Source organism: Castor canadensis, chromosome 8 (assembly GCF_047511655.1).
Source record: "Castor canadensis chromosome 8, mCasCan1.hap1v2, whole genome shotgun sequence".
In the NCBI taxonomy this organism is placed as follows: Eukaryota; Metazoa; Chordata; class Mammalia; order Rodentia; family Castoridae; genus Castor; species Castor canadensis.
The window spans coordinates 6,619,484-6,644,778 of record NC_133393.1 but is presented as its reverse complement, the minus strand read 5'-3'; the positions used below and the strand labels follow the sequence as shown (position 1 = coordinate 6,644,778).

Genomic DNA, 25,295 nt, shown 5'->3' with positions numbered 1-25,295 from the left:
TAGCCATCAGAAAATGCAGCGTGGGGAGGTAGACAAAATAATATATACACATGTAAATACATGTAAAAATTATAAAAATAAATTTTACAAACAAAAGAAAAATGCAAATCAAAAGTTCATTAACTGATGAATGGTTAAAGAAAATAGTATGTATACACAATGGAGAAGTAGTCACTCACAAAGAAGAATGAAATTATCTCAGACTTCTGGTCCTGGAACTGTGAGATAATAAATACTTGTTGTTTAAGGCCCAGTTTACAGTATGGGACTATACCAGCCTTGGCAAATTAGGACTGGATACAAAACTTACCTCAAAATGCATCAGTACAAGAGCTGAACTATAAAATTCTTTTAAAAACATAGACATGAGTCTTTGTAACACTAGATTAATCAGTGTGTTCTTAGATATGATACCAAAAACACAAGTAATCACAACAAAGATAAATTGGACTTCACCAAAATTTTAAAATTCTATGCCTCAAGTAATACTATTTAAAAATGAGAAAACATTCCATAGAATAGGACACAATGTTTGTAAATCATATATATGATATTACAAACCAGAATATATAAAAAGTACAACTCAACAATAAAATGAAAATACCCAATTTTAAAAATTGGCAAAGGATTTGAGTTGGCATTTCTCCAAGAAGGTATACAAATGGCCAACAAATAAATTAAAAGATGCTCAGTATTATAAATCACTTTAAAAATACATTTTAAAAATCAAGGCCACAGTGAATGCTACTTTATACCCATTAAGATGGCTAGCATAAAAAAGAAAACAAAACCAGTAGAAACAACCTCAATGCACATCATGAGGTGAATGGGTAAACAAAATGTGGTATTTCTAGACAATGGAATATAATTTAGTCACAAAATGGAATGACGTACTGAGCATGCTACAACATAGATGAACCCTAAAATCATTATATTAAATAGAGAAGCCGGAAAGAAAAGATTACATATGGGACGTTTATGTTAAATGTCCAAAATAGGCAAATTCCTTGAGACAGAAACTAGATCAGTGGTGGCTAGGGACTGAGTAGAGGGAGGAATAGTGAGAAAAACTCATATGAACCCAAGATTCCTTTTAGGAGTGATAAAAATGTTTTTGAATTAAAATGTGTGCAACTTTGTGAACATACTGAAAACCACTGAATCATAAACTTTCAAAAAGTAAAATGTATGGTATGGGAATATACATCACTTTTTTAAGTTCAAAAAAGACGTAGAGTGTAAAACAGGAATGGGGTAGCTTTACCCTTTCCAAGACATATTGTCATGCCCAAGACAACATAGTCTCTTTGTTAAATGACAATGGCTTCCTAACTGGTCTTTCTGTTTCCATCATTGTCTCCCCTACAGATTATCCTCATGCAACAGCCTATGTCAGATTACACCACTTTACATAAATTCTCCATTGGCCCTATCCTATGCAGAATGGAAACCAGCATCCTTTCATGGTCCCTAACAACATTTGGTTTTCTCGTGCTCATCTCCTCCCCTCTCCCCTTGTTCAGTCTACTCCAGCTACAATGACGTCTTTGGTGCTCTGAGAACAAACCAAGCTCATTCTGACTCAAGACATCACTTGATGTTCCTGCTGCCTCAAATTCTCTTCCCCATTGTTTTCCCAGGGTTCATCCCTTTACATCATCCATGCCACTCTCCAGGGTCATCCATGTCTTTCTCCAATGCCAATGGGCCTCCTATCCAAAAATCCCCTCCATTACTCTTCTCCCCTTCCCTTCTTTATTTTTGTCCAAAACACTTACTACCACCTACCCAAGAGCAGAACCTCTTTTTATTTACTGTATCCCCAGCATTAATAGTGTCTGACACATCATAAGAGCTAAATTAATGGTTACCGTGACTTTGTTGATAGTGATTATGAGAAATTGGAAAGGTACCATTCTCATTCAAAAGGTGCCTCATAGGGGTCCATACCTAAGGAAAGGGTAACTCCATCTTAAGAATATGGGAGGCAAAGCCAATATTGTCCTAAAAAATCCCTTTGAGGGTGCTTCAGCATACGGGTAAGAGGTGATCATATCATATATTTTCATCCCATACTCAACTCTTACTTAAGTTCCTTGCTGATAGTCTTCTTTGAATCGCCAAAGCAGAGTTTCTCAAACTGTACTTTAGTACAGACTGTCTGATGATCATATTAAGGCACACATTGATTCAGCAGGTCTGAGATGGGTCTAAAACTCCAGATATTACTAGTCTAGGGCCACACTGTAATTACATCATCAGCCAGCACAAGCCTCTGTACATGGTGGCACACTTAGTGCTGAGTGAGTGCATAGGAGGCAGAGAACAAGCAGCATTAACAGGAACATTTAAATGCAGTAATGAAAAAAGTGACAGCTAGAGCTTCCCCTTCTCTTCCCACCCTTTGTCTTAATAAGTTTAATTTGCACCTACCTGGAATTATCCCTTCTCAGTTCTCCACCATTTACTAAAAACTTAGGGGATGACAATCCCCTTACTACATATTGTTGGTACAGTGTGCCCTGATAGAGTGACCAACTCATTCCAATTCTCCTGGGACTGATTTTCAGTATTAAGAGTTCTGTATTCTGTTTTTGTTATTGTTGCTTTAACTCAGGGCCTTGCACTTGCTAGAAAGTGATCTTGCACTTGAGCCAACCCCAGACCTTTTTGCTTTAGTTATTTTTCAAATAGGATCTCATGTTTACGCCTAGGCTGGCTTGACCTGCAATCCCCCTATTTATCCTTACTGCAGAGCTGGGGTGATAGGTGTGTACCGCCATGCCCAGATTTCATTTGTTGAGATGTGTTCTCATGAACTCATAGCCCAGGTTGTCTTCAAACCATAATCCGTTCCTATCTCTACCTTCCATATATGCACCCTGGTTTTAAAACTGAAAGTCTTGCATTCTGGGAACTCTCCAGTCTTAGGCAAACAGGGACAGTCAGTCACGCTACCTGTGCAAGGGGAAGCATGACTGAATCACCTCTTCGCCTATAAGATGTCTACAATCCAGTAGAAGGGCTGAAGATTACTGTGGCCTTAACTGCAAAGGTAACTTTTTAAGATGACCAAAGTCTGTGAGGAATCTAGTGAGAAGACTATTACATACCTTAAACTCAAACCAGTAATTACTGGATCACTAAAGAACACAGTCTTTTACTTTGAGCATCGTATTATCTGGATTCTTGCTGAAATCACTGAGAAATAAGAGTCTGCTCTGTTTTATGTGCAAAAATGAAGTGGGTGGACCTCATGACTCATTCTTTTAGGAAGAGCACAGTCAGAAACAAACTGTTCCTTTGAACAATGAGTTTGTGGCCAGAACACACTGCTTTGAAATGTGTCCTAAGCTACAGGCCTTTGGGTGCCAGAATAAACAATGACAAAAATCCAAAGCATTAAGGAAAAGAGTCTTATGCTCCAAAATGTGCATGTCAGCAAACATAACCATGAGGATTTCTGAGAGCTGCAATCCAGCTGCATTGTTTTAACAAATAGCATCCCTTAGAAAGCAGGAAGTCATGGAGAAATCTCTGGTTTTCCAGGTAACTAAGACTCAATCCATCAGGCTAATATTGACAAGACCTAGTGCCTCTGGATTCCCCACTACTCGAAAAGTAGTCAGCTCTGCATGCTAGACAAGTGTCTAGATGTGCCTCAGCTAAGACACATCTATAAAATACCAACCTTGTATAAAGTTCCTAGTGGAGAGGCAAGGCCTGAATTTCACACGTGTCAAGTAATTTTACTTTTAAAGCAGCTTTCCCACCCATTGACTCACTTAACTATCACACAAAGATACGTATTCCTATAAATGAAACATCATTAGGACATTCTATAAGCAAGGCAGCATGGTATGAAGAATCAGTAAGAGTCTTGGCAGGACAGCATCTGGTTTGCACTCTAGCCCTGCCTCCTTCCATGTGCAGTCTTGAAAAGTGACTTTCCTCTTAAAACCAGCATTACTTCACCTAAAAAAGGGTGGGCATAATTCATCTTTTGAGCAGTTGTAGGCATTTAGGATGTTTGGCTACTTAGAAGAGGTTCCTTCTCTCTGTCGCTATTAGGAAACTAAGTCTTATAAAACTAATTGCAACTTCTAAGGTCACACATCTGACCTGCAATAGGACAAAAACCCAGGCACATGTGCTGACTCTCAATCCAGTGCTGTGAGCACTAGGTCAATGGACCCCATGACTGGCCCAATTATGCCTGACACCAAACTATACTCTCTATGTGGTAAGTGAATTCATTTGAGGGCTCAAGGTCTGCTGCCCATTTGCAGAAATGTTTGAAAACAAAAAGCTGAGAATCATAGTGGATGTGCTATATATTAGTCAGGAAAAGATTTCTCCAGAGTAGCAGGAACCCTAGCTTTTGAGGGTCAGATGATAGTGGGGCCCCGCCCAGATTACCAATCTCTGCAGCTCTGCTAGGCTCCACCGTGTCCAGTCTGGGTTCTACATATAGGAAGAATCCTTCTCCACTGGCATTGACAGCAAGACCAAAGGGTCTCACCAACATCGAGATCTCATGCCTTCCCACTGGCAGCAGGTCTGTCCGACAGGCCACATTTGTGTGGTTTGAGAGAACAACTTTGCAACTTGCTTTGTTCACTGTAACCTGTATGGACTGGGGGTCACCAGAGAAACCAGTTCCAATAATATGAACCAGGAGGCTGATGTCACCGTCTAAAAGAAGGAAGACATTTGAAAAACCAAATTATCTCTGAGAGAGATCACTCCAAGTAAGAGACCTTACTGTATCAAATGCTTATTCTCTTTCGTCTTCCCCTCACAAAATATACTACACCAATATTTCACAACTGTATTTATTGTAGTGTACAGCAGTCATCTTAAATGTTCTCAAGCTAGCAGTAAGAAGTCACTGCTTAATTTTAAAAAAAGAAGAAGAAAAACAAAATAAAAAGAATATTTTAAAATAAGGGACAAACAAAAATAAAGCATTTTAAGTCATCAAAACTCCACTGCCCCCTCCCCCTATTTCAGATAACCATATCCCTTATATGGACCAAAACTACACTTTCTGCTGCATTACTCAAACCTCCACTTAAGGAACAGTTGCATCTTCTACCCAACCATCACCAGTTACCTGGCCTCTAACAAAATCACTGAATATAAGATTCATGTCTATCTCAGTGCTAAGTCACAAGCCATACCAAGAGAATACCACACAGAGTGGACCCTGGGAGTTGACCCTTGGAGGTACTGGAAAGGACAGGAGACTGGGCAATGTGCTGGTATGTCATTCACTCGCACAGTCACCTGAGAAAAGGTAAAAGAACTGACATCAAATGTATGCATTCCATACAGTCAAGGATAGTCATAAAGCATTTGTGAAGATTTCCCAAACTAAAATGTGTTAATGAGCCACTTATTCTTGCTTCTTTCTTCGATTTTTTCCAGTTTAAGTGAATGGCCAGAACATGTCAAACTTTCTTAAACGGTGATGGAAATGCTGAAATTCGTTTATGCAATTATGCAGGTTTCATGCTTAATTTTTTTCTTTTGAAAACTTTTCACCCCTGAGCTCAAGTGATCCTCCTGCCACAGTCTCTCAAGCAACTGGGATGACAGGCACATGCCACTGCACACAATAGAAACACTAAATCTTTAGATTTCCTCTCTGACATCTGAAAGTAAATTTCAAAAACTTACACTCCACAAGAACTTCTTATCGCTGTATTTTTGATTAGGTACTCACTTTGTAGGAAGCTTTCTTTGCTAGTAAAGACCTTTGCTTCATGAATATATAACTAAAGACAAAGTGCATTTGGATATTTTGTTTGTAGCAATTTTTGTCCTAGAATGGTACATTCCTAAGAAAAGACAGGGCTGGGAGAGTGGCTCAAGTGGTAGAGCACGTGCCAAACATGTGCAAGGCCCTGGGTTCAATCTCCAGTAATGAAAAAAAAAAAGTATATCTTTCCCTTTCATTGGAATTAATGTTATTTCAAACAACACTTAGAAATGGTAAAGCAAAAAAAGATACAACTCAATTGATTCTATATACATATTTAAAAATGGATTAAATGCACACATATGATATTTATAGCGGCTGCTTGTGAAGAGAAGAGGGTACCTGAATGACATGGGTGATAAAGAACACTTCAATTTTATGTATGTTTTCTTTTTCATTAAGACAAAAATATAAACTTAAAAGAATATTAACAACAGTCAATTCTAAGTTTGAGCCTAGTTGTTGGTTATGTTACTCCTTATCCTTTTGTATTTTTTAAAAGCAGAAGAGTTATCGCAGGAATTCAGGCAGTTGGGGAAGACAAAAGGACATTTTAAAGATAAAAGAAGTTGACTTTAGTCCATTTATTTTCCATTGCCCCCGTGTGGATGCATAAATCATATTTAGCTAGAGAGGTACTATAAAAATAGCATTAATAATTATAACCAAATATGATTACAAAGCATTGATATTTTCATGGTGCCTTACATACCCTGTGGAAGTAGAAAAAGGACAACTGTCATTGTACCACCTACCAGTGGGAAAAATGACTCTTGGGAGCTAAGCCAATTGGCTCACATTACAAATGGGTGAGGGGCTGAGTTAGACTTTAAACTGGTACTTGCACTTTGGGTGGCCCATTCACTCTCACCTGAGTTTGCTGGTTTGCAGTAGCCAACATGTCTCCAAATATGGGTCCAAGGAAAACTCCACCATCATATACCACACGAGTGGTTGCAGCAGGATTCACTCCGGAGAGATTTTGATCAGAGACCTGAAATGGTTACATTTCCGGTGAATTTTGTCATGGAACAGAAATGTACTCTTGATTTAGAAAAGGATGAGGTTTTTTTTTTTACATTCTGTTTGAGATAATCAGGTAGAAATAAAGTGAAATTGAACTGACAAAGAATTGAGATCTAGAAACCTCAGAGTAAGCAATGGGTAATGAGTGCTCAGTAGATTACAGGGATATTCATTTGCAATGAAATTGCTAAAAGATGCACAGCAAACCAATCTTCTAACTCTTGCTGTATTTTGCTTCTATTTGCTTCTCTATTTTATATGTTTGCAATCTAAAATATTAAAATGAAACATCAGAATACAGTGCTTTGAAGAGCAAACTCCCCTCCTTCTTCAGTCTCCACCACAGGATTTTGTTTGAAAACTACCTGACCCATAACTGTGATAAAATTTCATCTTAGGCTTCATTTTATAATAACCAAATGCTAGATGATCATTACATTATTTTTAAACCCTAAATATGCAAGAGCATCTGGCTTTGTCATTATCCAAGGACAGCAAATCCTTTTCTAAACTTCCTTCTGCAATGCCATCTGCCTCCATGATAATCCAAGTCAATCACATCTGCTTAAATTATCCAATAACAGATGTGGAATTTTGCATGGTGGACAATGACCAACAACTTTTATACCTACACTGTGCTAGGGAAGGCGACACTGGGTTTAAATTGCTTTATCAGGGATATAAGATGTAAAATATGCATTAAAAACTTCTAGAAGGAGAGATCCTAGGATCTATTTACTCCAACATTCCAACAAAATTAATAATCAATGACAGTTTTATTCATATAATTCTGACTTCCTTTTTTAAAAAATTTCTCCAGGGCACCAAACCCACACTACAGAAAGGGATGGGCATACATACCATGATAAAATTGGGCAAGTCCCCAATCTGGGTAGTCCAGTAAAGGGTCCATACGTGTTCATAGCAAGAGTTTAGATCGTCCACAGTGAAGTCAGTAGCATTGAGAAATCTGGATGTGAAGTCATCAGCATTCCCCTGTAGGAGCTTTTGAAGCTGACTAGCAGAAATATGTACAGGGACATCTGTGAGGAAAGGTTTTGATATAGAAAACACAAAGACATTAATTAATCTACCTTGGCAGGGTCTTATTGCCAAGGATAAAAGAGAATAAATACCAGGATGCCTCATAAATTTACAGGAGACCTCCAAAGTCCAAATATATCTTCAAGAGAACCTTCAGCCTTAGTTAAACCATTTTTCCCAAGGCAAATACAAGTAGATGCCCACGTTTGACATTGTAATACCTTTCATCAGTATCTTATCACATGGCAAGCAGAAAACACAGAATGTCAGACAAAACAATCTCAACTGTCAACTCGAAATGTAAGCTCCAGATATCTTATAATGGCTGAAAATATAATTAAATATTGGGTTTTCCCTGGAAAAATTTAGCCCTGTGAACAGAGAAAAGTTGGCCACTTTTCACAGGGAGCGGGGGAGGCATACAGCAGCTGACACTCATAAAAACTTAGCCAATCCAGCCGAGGAATGTTGGCACTTAACTTTGGTTTCTCTATTAGAATTTCCTTTAAGCCCAACCACCTGCTTCCCCATTCCACATCCCCACAGAGAAATAACAAAGCTCTGTGTTTGAACCCTGCTTCATACTTTACCAAAAGTTTCCATTTCATTAGTTACTCCCAACAGCCCTGTGAGGTGGGTCATTTGGCACCCTAATGTCTACTTTAGAGATGAGGAAAATGAGCCCTAATGGTATTCAAAAGCTTGCCAACTCAGTGAAACAGGTTTAGATTAAAGCCCCAGCTGACTTCTCCCTACTCAAGAGCCTTCCTCTTGAATTCCATGCTGTCCTGAAAGGTTAATAAAATACCATTTGTACTTCCACAATGCAAACAAAAGTCTCACCACTTAAAAAAGATTTTCTATGTTTATACATAATTTCAGACCCATCATCATTTCAGAAGGCCAGATGAAGGCTGATTTCTCTTAGTTGTTCTGCAGCTAATGATGTGATGAACATCACCAATAAAACACGGCGTCTCTCTACAGATAATCTCTTGAACTTCATAGAGGTAGAGCACTGTTAGCACTTAACCATTCATCAGACTCTAAAAGATGAAAGACCTTCAACTTTTCCTAAGTTGCACAGTTATAGTAAAAACAACCCTCTGCACTTCCCACCCAAGAATATCCTTTGCAAGTCTAGCATCCTTCTGCGTGAGAAGGAAAAAGGACTTTGGGGCCATGTACCAACTACTACCCAGCCTCTCTTGAGTTTCCTGAGCCTCCCTTCTGATCACCCATAAATCTGACCCTTATGAATATTCTTCAAGTGTATATTCTTGAAGATTTTTTAAATATTATGCTAATTGTATCTGCAATCTCTTTCTACATTTGCCATTACTGCTAAAGTCTTCAACAGTACATGGTGTCACCCTTGAGTTTAGCCTTAAAGGACATGATGCCATGGACCTTGGCTTCAGAAACTACAGAAAGAGGAGGACTAACCTGAGTCTCAAATACCCAAGTTCACATCCTGGCCCTGCCATCAACTGTTTGTGTGACCTTCTAGAGAACCTCAGAATAGCTGGCTGAATTGTGACCCCCCTGAGAGATATGTCAATAACCCAAACCCCAGAATGAATAAGTATTACCTTACAAGGCAAAAGAATGAATATTATCTTATGTGACAAAAGTCATGGTGAAGGTAAGAGATTGAGAGGAAGAGTTTGCTTATGCAGGTAAGTCCTCAATCTAATCGTGTATCCTTATTTCAGAGAGGTAGAGGAGGTGTTGAGATACAAGAGGAGTAGGTGCTGTGAACACAGAATCAAAATGTGAAGGGATGTATCTCCTTGCAGTCAAGGAACAACAGCATCTGCCAGAGCTGGAAAAGGCAGGAAACAGACCCTTCTCTGGGGCCTAACAAAGGGAATATGCCCCTACTGATTGGGTTTAGGACTGTGTGGTGGCCGATAATCCCAGCCACCCAGGAGGTCGGGCAAGAAGATCATAGTTTGAGACCAGCCTGGGCAAAGTTAGCACAAGATGCTCTCTGAAAAACAAACTAAAAGCAAAGACTGGGAACATGGCTTAAGTGGTAGAGTTGGAACCCTCCATTCAATCCCCAACAGTGGATAAGGGGGCGGGGTTGGGGCTTGTACAATTAGTCCCTTTCCTGATCTTTAATTTTAAGAAGGTCATTTTCAGACACTGGGAAAAAAAACAAAATAGCTTTGTGACTGTCACCCTACCTGCCAATGACACAGGATGTTATTTACCTAGGAATGCCCCAAACATGTAAGTGAGAAATGCTGCACCCAATTGCCCCTTTACCAGGAATCAGTGTATTCAAAAGTTGAATGCGAAAGTATCCTCCCAAAGCCGGGCTTGTCTTCTGTAGTCTCTGTGTCGTCACCTTGATGAGTCCAAACCCCTCCTCTGCTCCTTCAGTGGGCACAGAGCTACAGCATGTCAAAAACAAAGCATTAACCACAGTAGCCATCAGGATGCGCCAATCCATTCAGAATGCGGATGGATTTTAAAGGCCAGCTCATCACCCGTAATTCTAGGATATGAGCTCAAGCTCAGAAATATTAGGTGCTCCTCTCCTGTTGCGGCAGAAACAGTGTGGTATAAGTCTTATGACTCTTTAAGGGCATTCCACTCTTTGCTCACTCTGATCCTGAGAGCACAAAGACCCAGAGTGGTGAGTAACTATGGCCACCAGAACTCTGGCTTTGAAGCAGAATTGAAAGAGAACTTGGTTTTCTCTAGCCCCGTTTGCATATATTCAAATGAAAAGTCAGTGTGTCCTTATCCCCCACCTGAACCACAGCCACTTCAGCTAGCCAAGTTCTTATGTAGTTCCTGTGCACAAACACACTGCCTGCCCAATCCTACTTTTGATGTAACAAGTGGACCCAATGCAATGTGACACCATGAAATGGAACACTATTCAATCATTGCTAGGGTCTGAAAGTTTACATCCTCCCAAAATTCAAATGGTGAAATACTAATCCCAAAGGTGAAGCCATTGTTAGGAGGTGGGACATTCAGGGAGGTAGTCATCATGAAGTTAGAGTCCTTATGAAAAAGATTAGGGCCCTTCATAAAATAGACTCCAGAGAGACCCTCCCTCCCTTCCACCATGTGAGGACACAGTAAGACAGTGCCATCTAAGAACCAAAAAAGCAAGTACCCATCAGACACCAAATCTGCCAGCACCTTAACCTTGGACTTACCAGCCTCTAGAACTATGTGAAATAAATTGCTATTGCTTATAAGATACCTCATCTAAGCTACATTGTCCTAAAGGCAAAAGTAGACAAAGACAGCCATCAAAATCATTTCAGAGGAATGTTGAATGTGTTGAGGAAATACGCCATTAGGTAAAAGGAGCATCTCACATATATAACGGATAATATATGATCCCGATTTGAGGATTAAAAATCAATATATACATTCACATGAGTGCAGTAGATCCTTGCTGTCCATGGGTCTGTGGAAACTGCTTCTGAAGAAAACTGAATGCTGAGGTTGCACAGAGTTCAATGCTGTATTGCATGGATGCTTCATTTACTTTTCCCATTTTGCCACTCAACTTCTGCTAAACATATACCATCTTTCAACAAATCTCAAATTTTCACTTTATCACTTAAATTAAGAAAATTAACTTTTGCCTTGCTTTTGGGGGCATCCTTTGCTTTTTAGGAGGCAGATTTTCACAAAATTAAGGGCAAGGAAACACTTAGCAGATCACACAATGATTTCAACACGCCTGCGATGATGTGGGATGGATTGAGAGTTTCTCCACATCAACCAAGCTGTGAAATGTGTGCATGGGAATTTTAAGATTTTGCTTTTGAAATTTCTTTTGTTTTTTTAATTTATTTTTGACTGTGCTTGATCAAAATCATATGTAATAAATCTGTGAATAGATGGGCTTAGTGTATAAGAAAACTGCTTAGAGGAAAAGGCAGAATTCAGACTCAATGTGTTAATAGACATTATCTCCAGCAGTGGGACTATGAGTGATTTTTCTTTATCTTTTATGTATTTTTCAAATTTTCCATGATGGACATATATCATTTCTGTCAATAGGATTATTGAAGTACTATGTATTGATATGCATACATACAAATGCAGAGAAATAACAGACAGAGCAACTCTGCCTGGGTGGGGTGTGCATCCAGGGGAACCCAGTGTAAAGACTGTCCTGTCCTGCCTAGGCCAGAGGCTTCTATAGTAGCCAGAGACTTGAGGAAAACTCAGGGAGGAAGGCCATGAGGACCTCTGTATGTGTGAACCTGTTCAGAATAACGCAAATTAGCTTCTATCATTTCAGTTAAAAACTTTGTCAGTTAGAGCTGGCCAACATGGCAGCTTCCTCTCCACCACTATAGCTCTCCCATTCCTTTATTCTGTTGATGGTGTTAGCATCCTTCCTGCCCACAAGACCATGGAACAAACACTACATCAGGCAAAGTGAAGCACAAATTCCAGTTTTTCTCACTTGGCATTTAATACACCATCCAGCATGTTGTAGGTATGAGAACATAGAGGAAAGAGATGGGGGGAGGGAGATACAGAGAGAGAGAGAGAGAGAGAGAACATATAAAAGGAAGATCATCTCAATTCTTCCCATCCTACCATCTCACTTAGCTTTAACTAAAAAACTAAAAGAACAAATTAAAGCATATATGTGATCCAGAGATTTCAAGGAGACCGATCCTTAATTATTACTTTGTAAACTATGGTTAAAAAGAACAGGAGAAGGGGACCAGGAGCTAGAGAAAAGGCTAGTTCAAGAAGAATTAATTTACAAGGTAACACACACACACAGGAAATTAATGCAAGTCAACTCCCTGTATAGCTATCCTTATCTCAACCAGCAAAAACCCTTGGTCCTTCCTATTATTGCTTATACTCTCTCTTCAACAAAATTAGAGATAAGGGCAAAATAGTTTCTGCCTGGTAGCAAGGGGGTGGGGGCAGGGGGAGACGGAGGGGCAGGTAAGGGAGGGTGTGGAGGAAGGAGGGAGAAATGACCCAAACATTGTATGCACATATGAATAAAAGAAAAAATAAAAATAAAATTTAAAAAAGCCATACATATGAGGCTCTAGTGCCATCTGGTGGTTAGTTTTTAGAAATTTTGTTAGAAAATTTCATTCCCCTTCAAAGAATTTCAGGATCCTTACATGAGGAATAAAATTAGGTGAGCAAACAGAAAACAATGTTAATGTGAACCTCTGAACATCATAAAAACTTAACTATTTTACACAGATATAATATAAAATAGTTCTCAAATGGTAGTCCCCAGACCAGCAGAATCAGCATTACCAGAGAGCTCATTAAAAAAACAGATTCTCAGACCCTGCCCCAAACTTGCATTAAAAGCTCTGAGGATGTGGCCCAGAAATTTATGTTTTAATGAGACCTTCAGGTGAGTCTGATGCTGCATTCTCAAGTTGAGACCACTGCTTTAAACAATTAGACAACTTTCTTGCCCTGATAAAAGTCCCACCTCTGTGCCTCCCACAACCAATCAGAAATCCTAAAGAGGGACTCAGATACAAAAAGCAATACCTACCTTGCAGTGATGAGGGGGAGCTCAGTGTCACACCCCACCAACCAGAAGGCTACAGTATAGACGGGAGAGGACCCCACCACAGAGATTGATTCCACCAGATGTCTGCCTAGGTGAGCAGTTCCAGACTCAGCTTGAGAAACTGGAGACCAAAGATCCAGTTAATATCAAGTAACTCAAAATGGGAGACTTGCTATGTGTGAGATCCCAACTGAAGATGCTAAGTTCCTCAGCTCCCATGCACACTTACAACCTAGATTCTTACCCCACTGCTGCCACAGGAACCAAAGCACCCTCCTTTTTGCTAATTACCAAAAGGAAATACAAGGTCATGGCTTAAGTAGATGAAGATTGATTACATAGCAAAGATCAATAAGCCCTGAGTCTACCAAATATCACTGACGGCTCTTGGAGGCAGCCCTACACAGACACTCTATTGTACTGGAGATGGCCACCTTTGCCTTCCCACAGTCCCTGGCAACTCTCGAGACCCTGTTAGGAGCACTGAGCACATGAGGCACATGCAGGGAGTACTTGAGTATTGATCCACAGCGTGGAGTCAGCATGTATGCAGAAAGAGTATAAGCTTTCCAGGAAAGACCACCATTCTGATCCTGGTTTTCCCATTTCTATTTAGTACCCGCTCAGCTAATCAATATAAGCTCCCTAAGACTCAGTTTTCTTATTTATAAAGTGGGACTCATGACATGTTTGATTGATAGCAATCAGCATGGCAGGGAGTTCAGTGAGACTACAGACTTAAAATAAACAACACAATATATCCTACTATCCTTTTACCCTCCTATTAGGCACTTGATAAAAGACAGCTTCTTCCCCAAGACTGTTTATAGCTCAAACTATTACAGTACACGTGTCTTATTTACCTTTGCATACCCAACGCTTAACACTGGGCACAAAGTTTGTGTTCAATAAATGATTGTTCACTCAGCTAGGTATTAAGTCCCTGAAGGTTTGGCTAAGTTATCAAAAATCACTGGTTTCTAATCTCCTCCACTGTGTGCAGTGGGGAAGAGAAAAGAAAAAGCAAAGGCTAAGAAGAAAGTGAAGGACTAAGAAACCCCTTTTAGCCCCGGTTTCCTCATACATAGAGTGGAGGCAATAGCACCATCTCATGGGTTTCTGAGAACTAAATAAAAAGTGGAAGCTGCCACCAGATAAAAATTTATAGAGGACATATAATTAAATATTAAATTGATCAGACAAATTACATACTATTAACTGTGAATACTCAAGCCAATTGAATAGAGTTTATGTTCTATTAACCAGTTCTCCAACAAGTTGTTGCCCATAGAGAACTTTGATAAAGCAAACTGTCTCGCCCAAGCCAACCCAGTCTTCTTTTTTAGCTCCACCCTCTCTTCTCCCTCTCCCTCCTTCACCTCACCTCTGGGTGGTTCCATATCCACACACCATTCAGTAGTAAAGAGATGGGGCTGTAAGAAAAGGCTCTGAATTCTTGGCTTCAAGGTTTTGGAGAGACACGATGGCATTTAGGGGAGAGAAAGGAGAAAGTGAAATGGAGCCTGTTACCTAGTCAAGAGCTTTCCAACCAGTGGATTTAAGTGTATGAAATACTGATCCCCTTAGTCCTGGAAATCTTTGGAGTCACCAAAGTCCTCCAGCCAGTTGTGTTAGGCACCAAAAGAAAATTCAGGCATTCATTCTAACACACCATTTGAATAGTGCCATTTTCTAAGTGTGCCAGAACACGAGAAGAATTTGAATAAAAAGCAATGTAGGTCCAGTCTGGTCCAAAACACTTAAGCTGCTGAAACAGATAGGAGAATTTCAATGAGTGTCAAAGAAGATGTAATTTTAAGGATGATAAAGAGATGTCTTGCTATCTACCCCACTCTCTCATTCTCAGATCTGCAATTTTTAGGCAAAAGCCTCAAAAGCTTCATACTTTGTAAATCAAAATGTAAGTGACCATGTCATCTTCTTCTCCTTGGAGACAGAGAAAAAAATTCTCTGAAGATAGGGACTCTGAGCTCCAGAGTCATAAGATCTTTAACTTAAAAAAGGAAAAGGAGTAAAGGTTAGAAGCTTGGGGTCCCTGAGAGTAAACTGCCATGACTGTACACCATACATGGCCAACCTTGGGCCCCGGTAAGCATTCTGTCCCAAGGATCGGTGGTCAGAACCAGGAGAGGCCACTGTGCCTAAAAGAGGTCAAAGGAAAATTTGAAGGAAAGCAGGCCTTGTCTGATCTCTGAATAACTGGTAGGAGGAGTCTGGATGGACAGAAAGGACAAAGGGATTTCCTCAGGAATGTATGGCTATAAAGGTCTTGAAGGTAATAAATCAGACCTTTAGCCCATACACAAGACCAAATATCTCTGTGTCCCTTCTAGCACTCAGTACAACAGACACATTAACTCAAGGAGAAGTGGGGAAGTCCTACTGACCTAACACTAATAATTGGTTATATTTGTTAAGCACTTACTATGATCTAAGCCCATAGCAAGTGCTTTACATTAAATTTTGGTTATCTTCATAGTAATTCTTTTTTTTAGGTCTTTAATCAATTTTGAATTGATTTTTACATGATGTGAGATCTGGGCCCAATATCATTCTTTTCCATTGTAGATACCCAATTTTCCCAACACCATTTATTGGAGAGACTGACCTTCCCCCATTGTATGAACTTGGCACATCTGTCAAAGATCAATTAAACAAATGTGGGGATTTATTTCTGGGCTCCCTAATTTTGCTGTGTTGTTTTATATGTCTGTTTTTAATGCCAAAACTATACTGTTCGATTACTGTAGTTTTGTAGTACATTCTGAAATCAAAAAGTCTGATGCTTCCAGCTCTGGTTAATTTAGGTCATCTATGGTTCCATGAATTTAAGAATTGTGTTTTCTTTTTTGTGAAAAATATCATTTGAATTTTGACAGAGATTGCATTGAGCTGTAGATCATTTGGGGCAATGTGAACACTTAACAATGTTAATTCTTCCAATCCATAAACACAAGATATATCCCCATTTGTTTTTATCTTGGTCAACTTCTTTCATCACTGTTTTATAGTTTTCAGTGTATAGCTTTCATCTCCTTGATTAATTTTACTCCTGTGTATTTTTATGTAATTGTAAATAGAATTGTTTCTTAATTTCTTTTTCAGAGAGTTCATTATTAGTCTTTAGCAATGAAATTGATTTTTTATGCTGATTTTGTATCTTGCAATTTTTTCAAGTTAGTAATTAATTATAACTGTTTTTGGTGGAGTCTTTAGGGTTTTCTATATCTAAAATTGCCTCTTCAGCAAAGACAACTTAACCTCTTTCTTTCCTATTTAGATGTTTTTAAATTTATTTCTCTTACCTAATTGCTCTGGCTAGGACTTCCAATACTACTTGAACAGAAGTGCAAGATTGGGTATCCTTGTCTATGATCTTAGAGGAAAACCTTTTAAGTTTGGCTACTGACAATATGATTTTAGCTGTGGGCTAGTCATAAATGGGCTTTATTTCCTCAAGGAACCTCCTTCGGCACCTAATTTGCTGAGTTTTTATTATCTTCATAGTAATTCAATGAGGTAGGGCACTGCCGACACCCATTCTACAGATGAGGAAACCAAAGCTTCTCAGCCAGGATGTGGTAACATTAGGGTTAGAGCACAAGAACCAGAAGCAAGAACAAAGAGCCAGGTGAACAGAAAAAAAACGAGAGATAAGCTAGAGAAGTATAGAACCAATGGCATGCAATCCAACTCCCCCTACTTTCAGAGCCAAAGCAGATAAAGGTGAAGAGTCACCTGTTCCCTCCTCATTAGAAAGAGCAGCTACCTCTACCAGGAAAGATTGAGCTGGACATTTTACCAACAGGCCCTTGAAGGATAGATGTGGCGATCACCTGTTACATCTGTGTTGGCAATAATAATTTCATCCACATAGAGCAGGCCTGTCTCCTGAGCCAGAAGGAAGAGGTCAATCCGATGAACCAGCAGTGGAGCATTTGCCAGAGGGGACTGGAGATCCCCCAAGGGGAGCACACATGTGTCCCAGAGGTCAGTGCAAGTGAACTGCCAGCTGCAAACATCAGAGAATAAGGGCCTCTGGGTGAGACCTGCTATCCTTTCCCAAAAACTCTGCAGCCAAGGGTGAGATTCCACAAGCCCTGTACCACCCACCCCACACACTGTAGTCCGGATACCCACCTGAGATGGGCTACACTTGACTTTGGCTCTAACACTGGTGAGTCATGTTTTAATTCATTCATTCATTCATTCATGACACTCAATGTCAGCAGCATTTTCAAATTACAATTTAATTGTGTGTCTTACGCAGATTGTATATTAGGCTCTAACCACAGGGAAGATGGATGTCCCCAGACATTACTGACTCATTTAGGTTTAAAACCACTTATAAGACTCATAAGAAATGTGGGAAAAGCACTGAATCAAGAGATGGAGGTTTCACTTTATTCCAGAATCACTGGCTGAATGCATTTTGGTGAATTGCAAATTCTCAGGGTCCAAATTTTCATCCTCTGTCATGTCAAAGAATGTCCTCTAAGCTCTCTTCCAAATGTGATGTTCTACGACTGTCCCAAAGAGAAATACTGACTCCTTCTAGGAACTATTATATTCTTCATAGCTAACTGCTCTTGAGTCAAACTGTTTTGTGAAATAAGTTCAAAGCCCCAAGTTAATATCTCAAGCCCCCCCAAAAAAGACTCTTAGTACCTTAAGTGGGCAAGACATTATCCCCAAGACAGCCAGTCCTCCCAGGGGACTCAATCCTCTCACATCCCCCCACAGAATACTTACCTCTCAGAGCTAGTTCCCATGAGACTCCAGTCGCAGGTGATGTTTTTCTTTATGACACTTTGAAAGCCAATCGTGAAAGACACCATCATCTTCAGGATTGTATTTATGTGGCCTTTGTATGCCATACACAGCTATGAACACCAAATAAGTACTTAAGTTCCATTAGTGCAAGAAGTAGCCATTCAAACAGTATATAGCAAAGAGCCATGTTCCTAAGCCCCTGACATATGTAATGAAAGAGCCCACCCAGTTCCTGCCCTGCTGGACCTCCAATCTAGCTGGAGGCACAAATAATTTAGAGTAAACTATTACTTACTTCTGCAATAAAGCTAAAAATACAATAAATGCTTTTTCTGAAGCCAGAAAATTGTTATTTCAACAGAGTACTTTATAATCCTAGCATTGTGCTTAGCAGTGAGGAGGTTACAGTATCTCAATTAGCAAACACCCATAACCTGTGCAACTTTGAGCTTTTCTTCAACTCTAGCTCCCAGCATCCTTGGTTTTAGTTCAACAAGTGCAAAGTTATGTCCCATGAGAAGACTCATGAGCTGGAGTTTTCAACCTCAGCACTCTTGGCATTGTGGGAGCTCGGTAATTTGGGTGAGAGCCATCCTGTGCATTATATAGGATGTTTATCAGCATCTCTAGCCTCTACCTATTAGAGGACAGTAACAGTTCCCCAGACAAAACAAGCAAAAATATGTCCATGCATCTCTAACTCTCCCCTAAAAGGAAAATCTACCCCCACTGGAAGCCCCTGCAGTAGAGAGGCTGAAGACGGGTGAGGCCCTGACCTGAACCCTTTAGCCACAAGACCCACTATGGTTCACCTAGGAAAAGATTCAACACTGTCGTGAGCTCTGCCACCCTAGAAAGACTCACTCTGTTTCCCACAGGACAAGTGAACTATGCCTCTTTATGAAGGTTGGCAGTTACTGAAGCAAAGAATGTAAGAAGTAGAAATGTGTCAGTCAATCCATCAATACTTACAATAACCTTGATAACAATAACTAGTCTCTGCTGAGTTTTTACCTCCGAGCTCAACTTCAGTAGATTATCTCTTTAATCTCCACCATATTCCTTTTAGATCACATTATTACCTGCTTTATTGAGTAAATTAAGGTATAGTGTGTTATGTAACACATCGAGGACATTCAAGGTGTCAGAATTCAAAGCCAGACAGCCTGCCTACAGGGTCTGCACTCTTTCTTATATGTAGAGATCAAGGAAAGTACTAAAGAAAATAAAAACTTCCATTGACCTTCTTGCTAATGCTAACACCAAGACATTTCCAGGTAACCATGCACAGTGGGGGCCAGAAGTGTCTATTAATACCTGGAATAGCAGCTAAGAGGCCTATTACCTCAGCTGGATATGCCCTGGGCAACCTTGGGCATACCCTGTATACTTCTGTTTATTCAGTCTCAGACCCAGAGAATAATAACTCCTGACACACCTGGCCTTGAAGCATGACAGCTGCAACTCACATGTGGGTACTGATCCAGCCGATATCCCTTAGGAGCAGCCAAAGGGGTTAGGACAAGGTGTTGAGGCTGGCGGAGGCTGAATCTGCCACAGAAGGGCTCAGACCCAAAGGTGAGGACCCCATCAGAGCTGGAACCTTCTAGACCTGGATGCAGTTTGGATAAAATAGGAAGACAGGCACTGATGTTAAACAAGACAGAGGTTACCAGTATATGTGCAGAAAATGGGATGTGGGTCCATGATGATATCGACCCCTCAGACATTGGGAAAACGGGCAGAGATTGGATGCCCAGCACCCTCTATCTTGAAGGCTTCAACTACGGACACTCTTTCTGTCTGCCTCAGAACATGGAAATGCCCATTACCATTTTCTGTGAGCACCAGAACGTGAAAAACTATGAAGAAGTAAGAGCCAAGGAATGTCAACTAGAATTGAGTTCACCTCGGTAGTTTCAACACACACCCTCACGTTTTAAGAATCTCTTAAGACTATGCTCCTGTGTAATAACTCCTTTATATGCATTTTGAACCAAACAAAAGTTTAGAGTTGCTGTTTCCACCTCCCACTGGGAAGCATGGGAGCACTATCTGGGTGGTGCTGCTCTCCACCTAACAGATACAGAGGATTGCCTCTTCTTTCCGGTGACACCAACACCAAGCATCTCCCTCTGGAACACACAGCCACTCCCCTGGCCACTCAGTGTCCAAATCTAGTTTTCATATATTTACTTGATTTTGTTAGCACCTTGGATGGGAAATAAAGATTATTCCTATTTTGTAGGAAAAAAAAAAAAAAACAAGGGAAAGGAGAATTTGTCAAGCCAGGGACAAGACCTTGTTCAAATCCAAGCCGGAATAGGATGTTAGCTGAAACAGGTTCCAGTTTGCATTTTACTGCAAGTAACTCCTCAAGGGCCGTTTGAATCTAGAAAGAGAAAATAGCAGAAGTTCAAATTCTGAGCATAACAAGCATCCCTAGGACCCCCACCCTGTCATTATTTGAAGAAGAGTCCCACCTGGTGGGCTGTGGCATTTGTAGGGACTGGCTGGCTAGAGACATTGCCCCACGTAAGGGAAAAGTCTCCTCTGCCTGACACATTCAGCATCTGAAAAGTCAAGAGAGACAGAGGTAAGTCTAGCAACACAGACATGCCTCCTAGCTTCCTACTTCTATTTTAATTATGATTATAATAAAAACTATCTAAATGAGCAGACTTCTAGGAAGCTCTGAGGAGCCCAGGGCCATCACCTGATGAAACTTTTCTTGGAATGCTAAATGTGATGCCACGCCGCTTACCCACCCCATGCCCAGCCGTGTGGCTGCTGTTGCATGCCACACTCGCAGACCTTCTGAGAGGCAGAAAGAGCACATGGCGTGCCCCACTCTCTCAGAGGCCTACTGGACCTCTGCTTTGCTTCTAGCACTTTCTCTGTTGGGCACCTTACACATTTGCTCCGGTAAGATCCATGTGGCTCCTGTTAGACTGGAAGCTTTAGAAGGCAGAGTCCATATTGACTGTCTTTGTACATCAAAGAATGAAAAACAAAAAGTACATCAAAATTGTTCAACAACAGTATGGGGCACAACGAAAGGCCCAAAGAACAACCTTTACAAAGTAGACTTAGAAAACACAGAGGACCTGAATGGGTCCAAACGATGGTGTTTTGTGGTGTGTGTGTGTGTGTGTGTGTGTGTGTGTGTGTGTGTGTGTGTGTGTGTGAAGGAGCTTGACTGTATTCTGGGCAATCTATTTTCAGAATAGGTTTTACCTACAATTTAAATTTCTAAAACTGTATCAATGAGTAAGTTAATCTCAATAATAAGACTGCATTTTCAAAAATCTTCACAACCCTTTCAGGTAGATATCCTGTATCTTTGGCAGTAGCTGTATTAACAACTCAGGTCCATAGGCTCCCAGCCAGTGGTCTTTTTGAAAAGCATTTATCTTTACTCTTTCCATAGCTCAGCTCCATGGGACTAGGAAGAAATAGAGACCTGTATTTCTGGAAGTCTCTGGGCTCTGACTCGGATCTGATGTTTCTCCCGAATGTAAGTGGTAACCACATCAGGATTCAACCAAGTGTTGTGGATCTGGACACCAATTCTCATTCCTCTGCTTGGGGCTATCCCACGATGCTCTGCTTCTAGATAGTACTTGGCTCCACCCAACAGCTCCAACTTGGGAGTCTTCTGTTGCCAGGTCCCTTCATTCCCGTTCTGTTCCCACGAGTCAAACCAGTCAGAAGTGCCAACATTGATGGAGGCTACTTTCACCTGTGCCCAAATAAGCACATCAGGGTCAACTTTATGAAGCTTCTAGGAATTTCTTTCCCAGATAGTAAGCATCTGGAAAGCTACTAACATAACGTGTTTGAAGGGGGCAGCCTTTTCCAACAAGTTAATCTAGTCACTTTCACCCTGTGGTTATTTTATGCTTTCCTATCTCCCTTCTTTCGCTCTCTCTCTTAAATAGTATCCAACTGGGCCTAGAAAGGTGTGTTAGTAAAACTTTTACCACTATGACAAATACCTGAGAGAAACAACTTAAGGAAGGAAAGATGACTGGCTCACAGGTACAGGGGTTTTAATTCATCATGACAAGAAGGGTATGGAAGAGCACAACAGCTCACATCATGCTGGCCAAGAAATAGAAGCCTGTGGTACTGGGTTCTCTCTTTTTCTCTCATTTATTCCATCTGGGCCACCAGCCTATGTAATGGTGCTGCCCATACTTAGGACAGGCCTCCCTCCCCTACCTAATTTTCTCTGGAAATGGCCTCACAGATACACCCCGAGGTGCACTTTACTAATCTCCTACGCACTTCTCAGTCCAGTTAAGTTGACAGTCAAGGGTAACCATGACAATGGGTCATATTTAAAGCAGGGACAGTCAGCCTAATACCATAGGTCTTCATGATGCTATGAAAAAGTGGTATTAAGCTACTGAGATAAGCTAGCATAACTTGACCACTCAAAATCTATGATCTCCCTCTAACCAACTAGCAAATCACTTTAAAAGAAGCATGTTATAAACACTTGGACTTTTGTCAATGGCACAAGTGAATTTTGGTTGCTTGTTGAAGTTATCTTTCTTGTCCTTCAAAGTTGATGAGGAAATTTCTATGTGAAGGTGGTGATGTCTCTACTCAAAATTAGTGGAAAAAGCACAAGTTTTGGACTCAGATAAATCTGAGTTTCAATCCTGAATATGCCTCTTATTATCTAAGCAGTCCTGAATTGGCCATACAATCCTTCTAAGCCTAAATTTGCTCATCTGGAAAATGGAGATAAACATACTATCTCATAGAGATGTAACGAAGATTAGAGACAGGTGTATAAACATGTAGCATAATGCCATGTTTACATTAAAAACCCAATAAAGAGTAGGTACCATTACATTTCAGCCAAATTGTTTTTGAACGATCAAAGTCCCTGTAGTGGCCTGTTACAACCGCCTATAGAACATGAACACTTTAGTTGATTCCTTTCTCGTGCGTATAAACCTGGGGACAAGAGAAAGGAAAATGAGAAGATGAACACCTTAGTTGTTGGGTCCTCTGACCAACTGAAATGCAATGAAGCTTGGCTGTCCGCCTGGATCCAAAATGTGTAATTATTTGTCTCTGGAGCCACAAAGAACCCACTGAGCCGTGCTCTGTAAAGTGGAAGAACACAGAGTCAAGTGAGAGTAATCAGGTCTGTTGTTTCCTGAATGGAAACAACAAGTGGTCGCCTTTGTATGTAGCTTTTCTTCATGGTACTGGTGGAGAAAAACCTGATCCTTATTCACATGATGGCCCAGACTAGTCTAGAAAGAGCTATCCCACCTCACAGACCCAATATCTCCATCTTCACATCACCACAGATCCCTCTGAAGTCATGTTATCTGGGAATATTATAGACCCAGTACAGGACTGTGTGGAGCTGTGCCTAAGAAAATCACTTACCACATGTGGTACAACCATGGATCATGGTAGTAACTCAATCAGTATTAATGATTATTCTTATTATTAGAAATAAAGACAAATACCTAGGTGTAAACCTAACAAAAGATGTGAAAGACCTCTACAAGGAAAACTATACACTTCTGAAGAAAGAGATTGAGGAAGACTATAGAAAGTGGAGAGATCTCCCATGCTCATGGATTGGTAGAATCAACATAGTAAAAATGTCGATACTCCCCAAAGTAATCTACATGTTTAATGCAATTCCCATCAAAATTCCAATGACATTCATTAAAGAGATCGAAAAATCTACTGTTAAATTTATATGGAAACACAAGAGGCCACGAATAGCCAAGGCAATACTCAGTCAAAAGAACAATGCAGGAGGTATCACAATACCTGACTTCAAACTATATTACGAAGCAGTAGCAATAAAAACAGCATGGTACTGGCACAAAAACAGACATGAAGACCAGTGGAACAGAATAGAGGACCCAGATATGAAGCCACACAACTATAACTAACTTGTCTTTGACAAAGGAGCTAAAAATATACGATGGAGAAATAGCAGCCTCTTCAACAAAAACTGCTGGGAAAACTGGTTAGCAGTCTGCAAAAAACTGAAACTAGATCCATGTATATCACCCTATACCAAGATTAACTCAAAATGGATCAAGGATCTTAATATCAGACATCAAACTCTAAAGTTGATACAGGAAAGAGTAGGAAATACTCTGGAGTTAGTAGGTATAGGTAAGAACTTTCTCAACGAAACCCCAGCAGCACAGCAACTAAGAGATAGCATAGATAAATGGGACCTCATAAAACTAAAAAGCTTCTGTTCATCAAAAGAAATGGTCTCTAAACTGAAGAGAACACCCACAGAGTGGGAGAAAATATTTGCCAACTATACATCAGACAAAGGACTGATAACCAGAATATATAGGGAACTTAAAAAACTAAATTCTCCCAAAACTAATGAACCAATAAAGAAATGGGCAAGTGAACTAAACAGAACTTTCTCAAAAGAAGAAATTCAAATGGCCAGAAAACACATGAAAAAATGCTCACCATCTCTAGCAATAAAGGAAATGCAAATTAAAACCACGCTAAGATTCCACCTCACCCCTGTTAGAATAGCCATCATCAGCAACACCACCAACAACAGGTGTTGACGAGGATGCGGGGAAAAAGGAACCCTCTTACACTGTTGGTGGGAATGTAGACTAGTACAACCACTCTGGAAAAAAATTTGGAGGCTACCTAAAAAGCTGGACATCGATCTACCATTTGATCCAGCAATATCACTCTTGGGGATATACCCAAAAGACTGTTACTCCAGAGGCACCTGCACATCCATGTTTATTGCGGCACTATTCACAATAGCCAAGTTATGGAAACAGCCAAGATGCCCCACCACTGACGAATGGATTAAGAAAATGTGGTATCTATACACAATGGAATTTTATGCAGCCATGAAGAAGAACGAAATGTTATCATTCGCTGGTAAATGGATGGAATTGGAGAACATCATTCTGATGAGGTTAGGCTGGCCCAAAAAACCAAAAATCGTATGTTCTCCCTCATATGTGGACATTAGATCAAGGGCAAACACAACAATGGTATTAGACTATGAGCACATGATAAAAGCGAGAGCACACAAGGAAGGGGTGAGGATAGGTAAGACACCTAAAAAACTAGCTA

The 25,295-nt window shown here is 40.3% G+C and overlaps 1 protein-coding gene across 9 annotated transcripts in view; it reads right to left on the bottom strand.

The window, feature by feature from the left end:
* Positions 1-25,295, bottom strand: part of Pkhd1 (PKHD1 ciliary IPT domain containing fibrocystin/polyductin) — a 468,594-nt gene that overhangs the window by 404,324 nt on the left and 38,975 nt on the right. For 8 of the 9 annotated variants that reach the window (XR_012450616.1, XR_012450617.1, XR_012450618.1 and 5 more), the window contains 13 exons: positions 23,188-23,302; positions 21,643-21,921; positions 20,663-20,752; positions 20,481-20,571; positions 19,649-19,791; positions 18,159-18,289; positions 17,243-17,418; positions 13,368-13,506; positions 10,109-10,236; positions 7,652-7,833; positions 6,636-6,758; positions 5,184-5,289; positions 4,420-4,695 (listed from right to left, as the gene is read on the bottom strand). Coding sequence is in view for 6 of the 9 variants with exons in the window: in XM_074081972.1 (XP_073938073.1) it covers positions 4,420-4,695; positions 5,184-5,289; positions 6,636-6,758; positions 7,652-7,833; positions 10,109-10,236; positions 13,368-13,506; positions 17,243-17,418; positions 18,159-18,289; positions 19,649-19,791; positions 20,481-20,571; positions 20,663-20,752; positions 21,643-21,921; positions 23,188-23,302 (1,979 nt within the window). In the remaining 3 variants the exon portion in view is untranslated. Of the gene's footprint in view, positions 1-4,419; positions 4,696-5,183; positions 5,290-6,635; positions 6,759-7,651; positions 7,834-10,108; positions 10,237-13,367; positions 13,507-17,242; positions 17,419-18,158; positions 18,290-19,648; positions 19,792-20,480; positions 20,572-20,662; positions 20,753-21,642; positions 21,922-23,038; positions 23,155-23,187; positions 23,303-25,295 lie in introns of those variants that run through there. The other variant, XM_074081977.1, reaches the window with a different exon arrangement.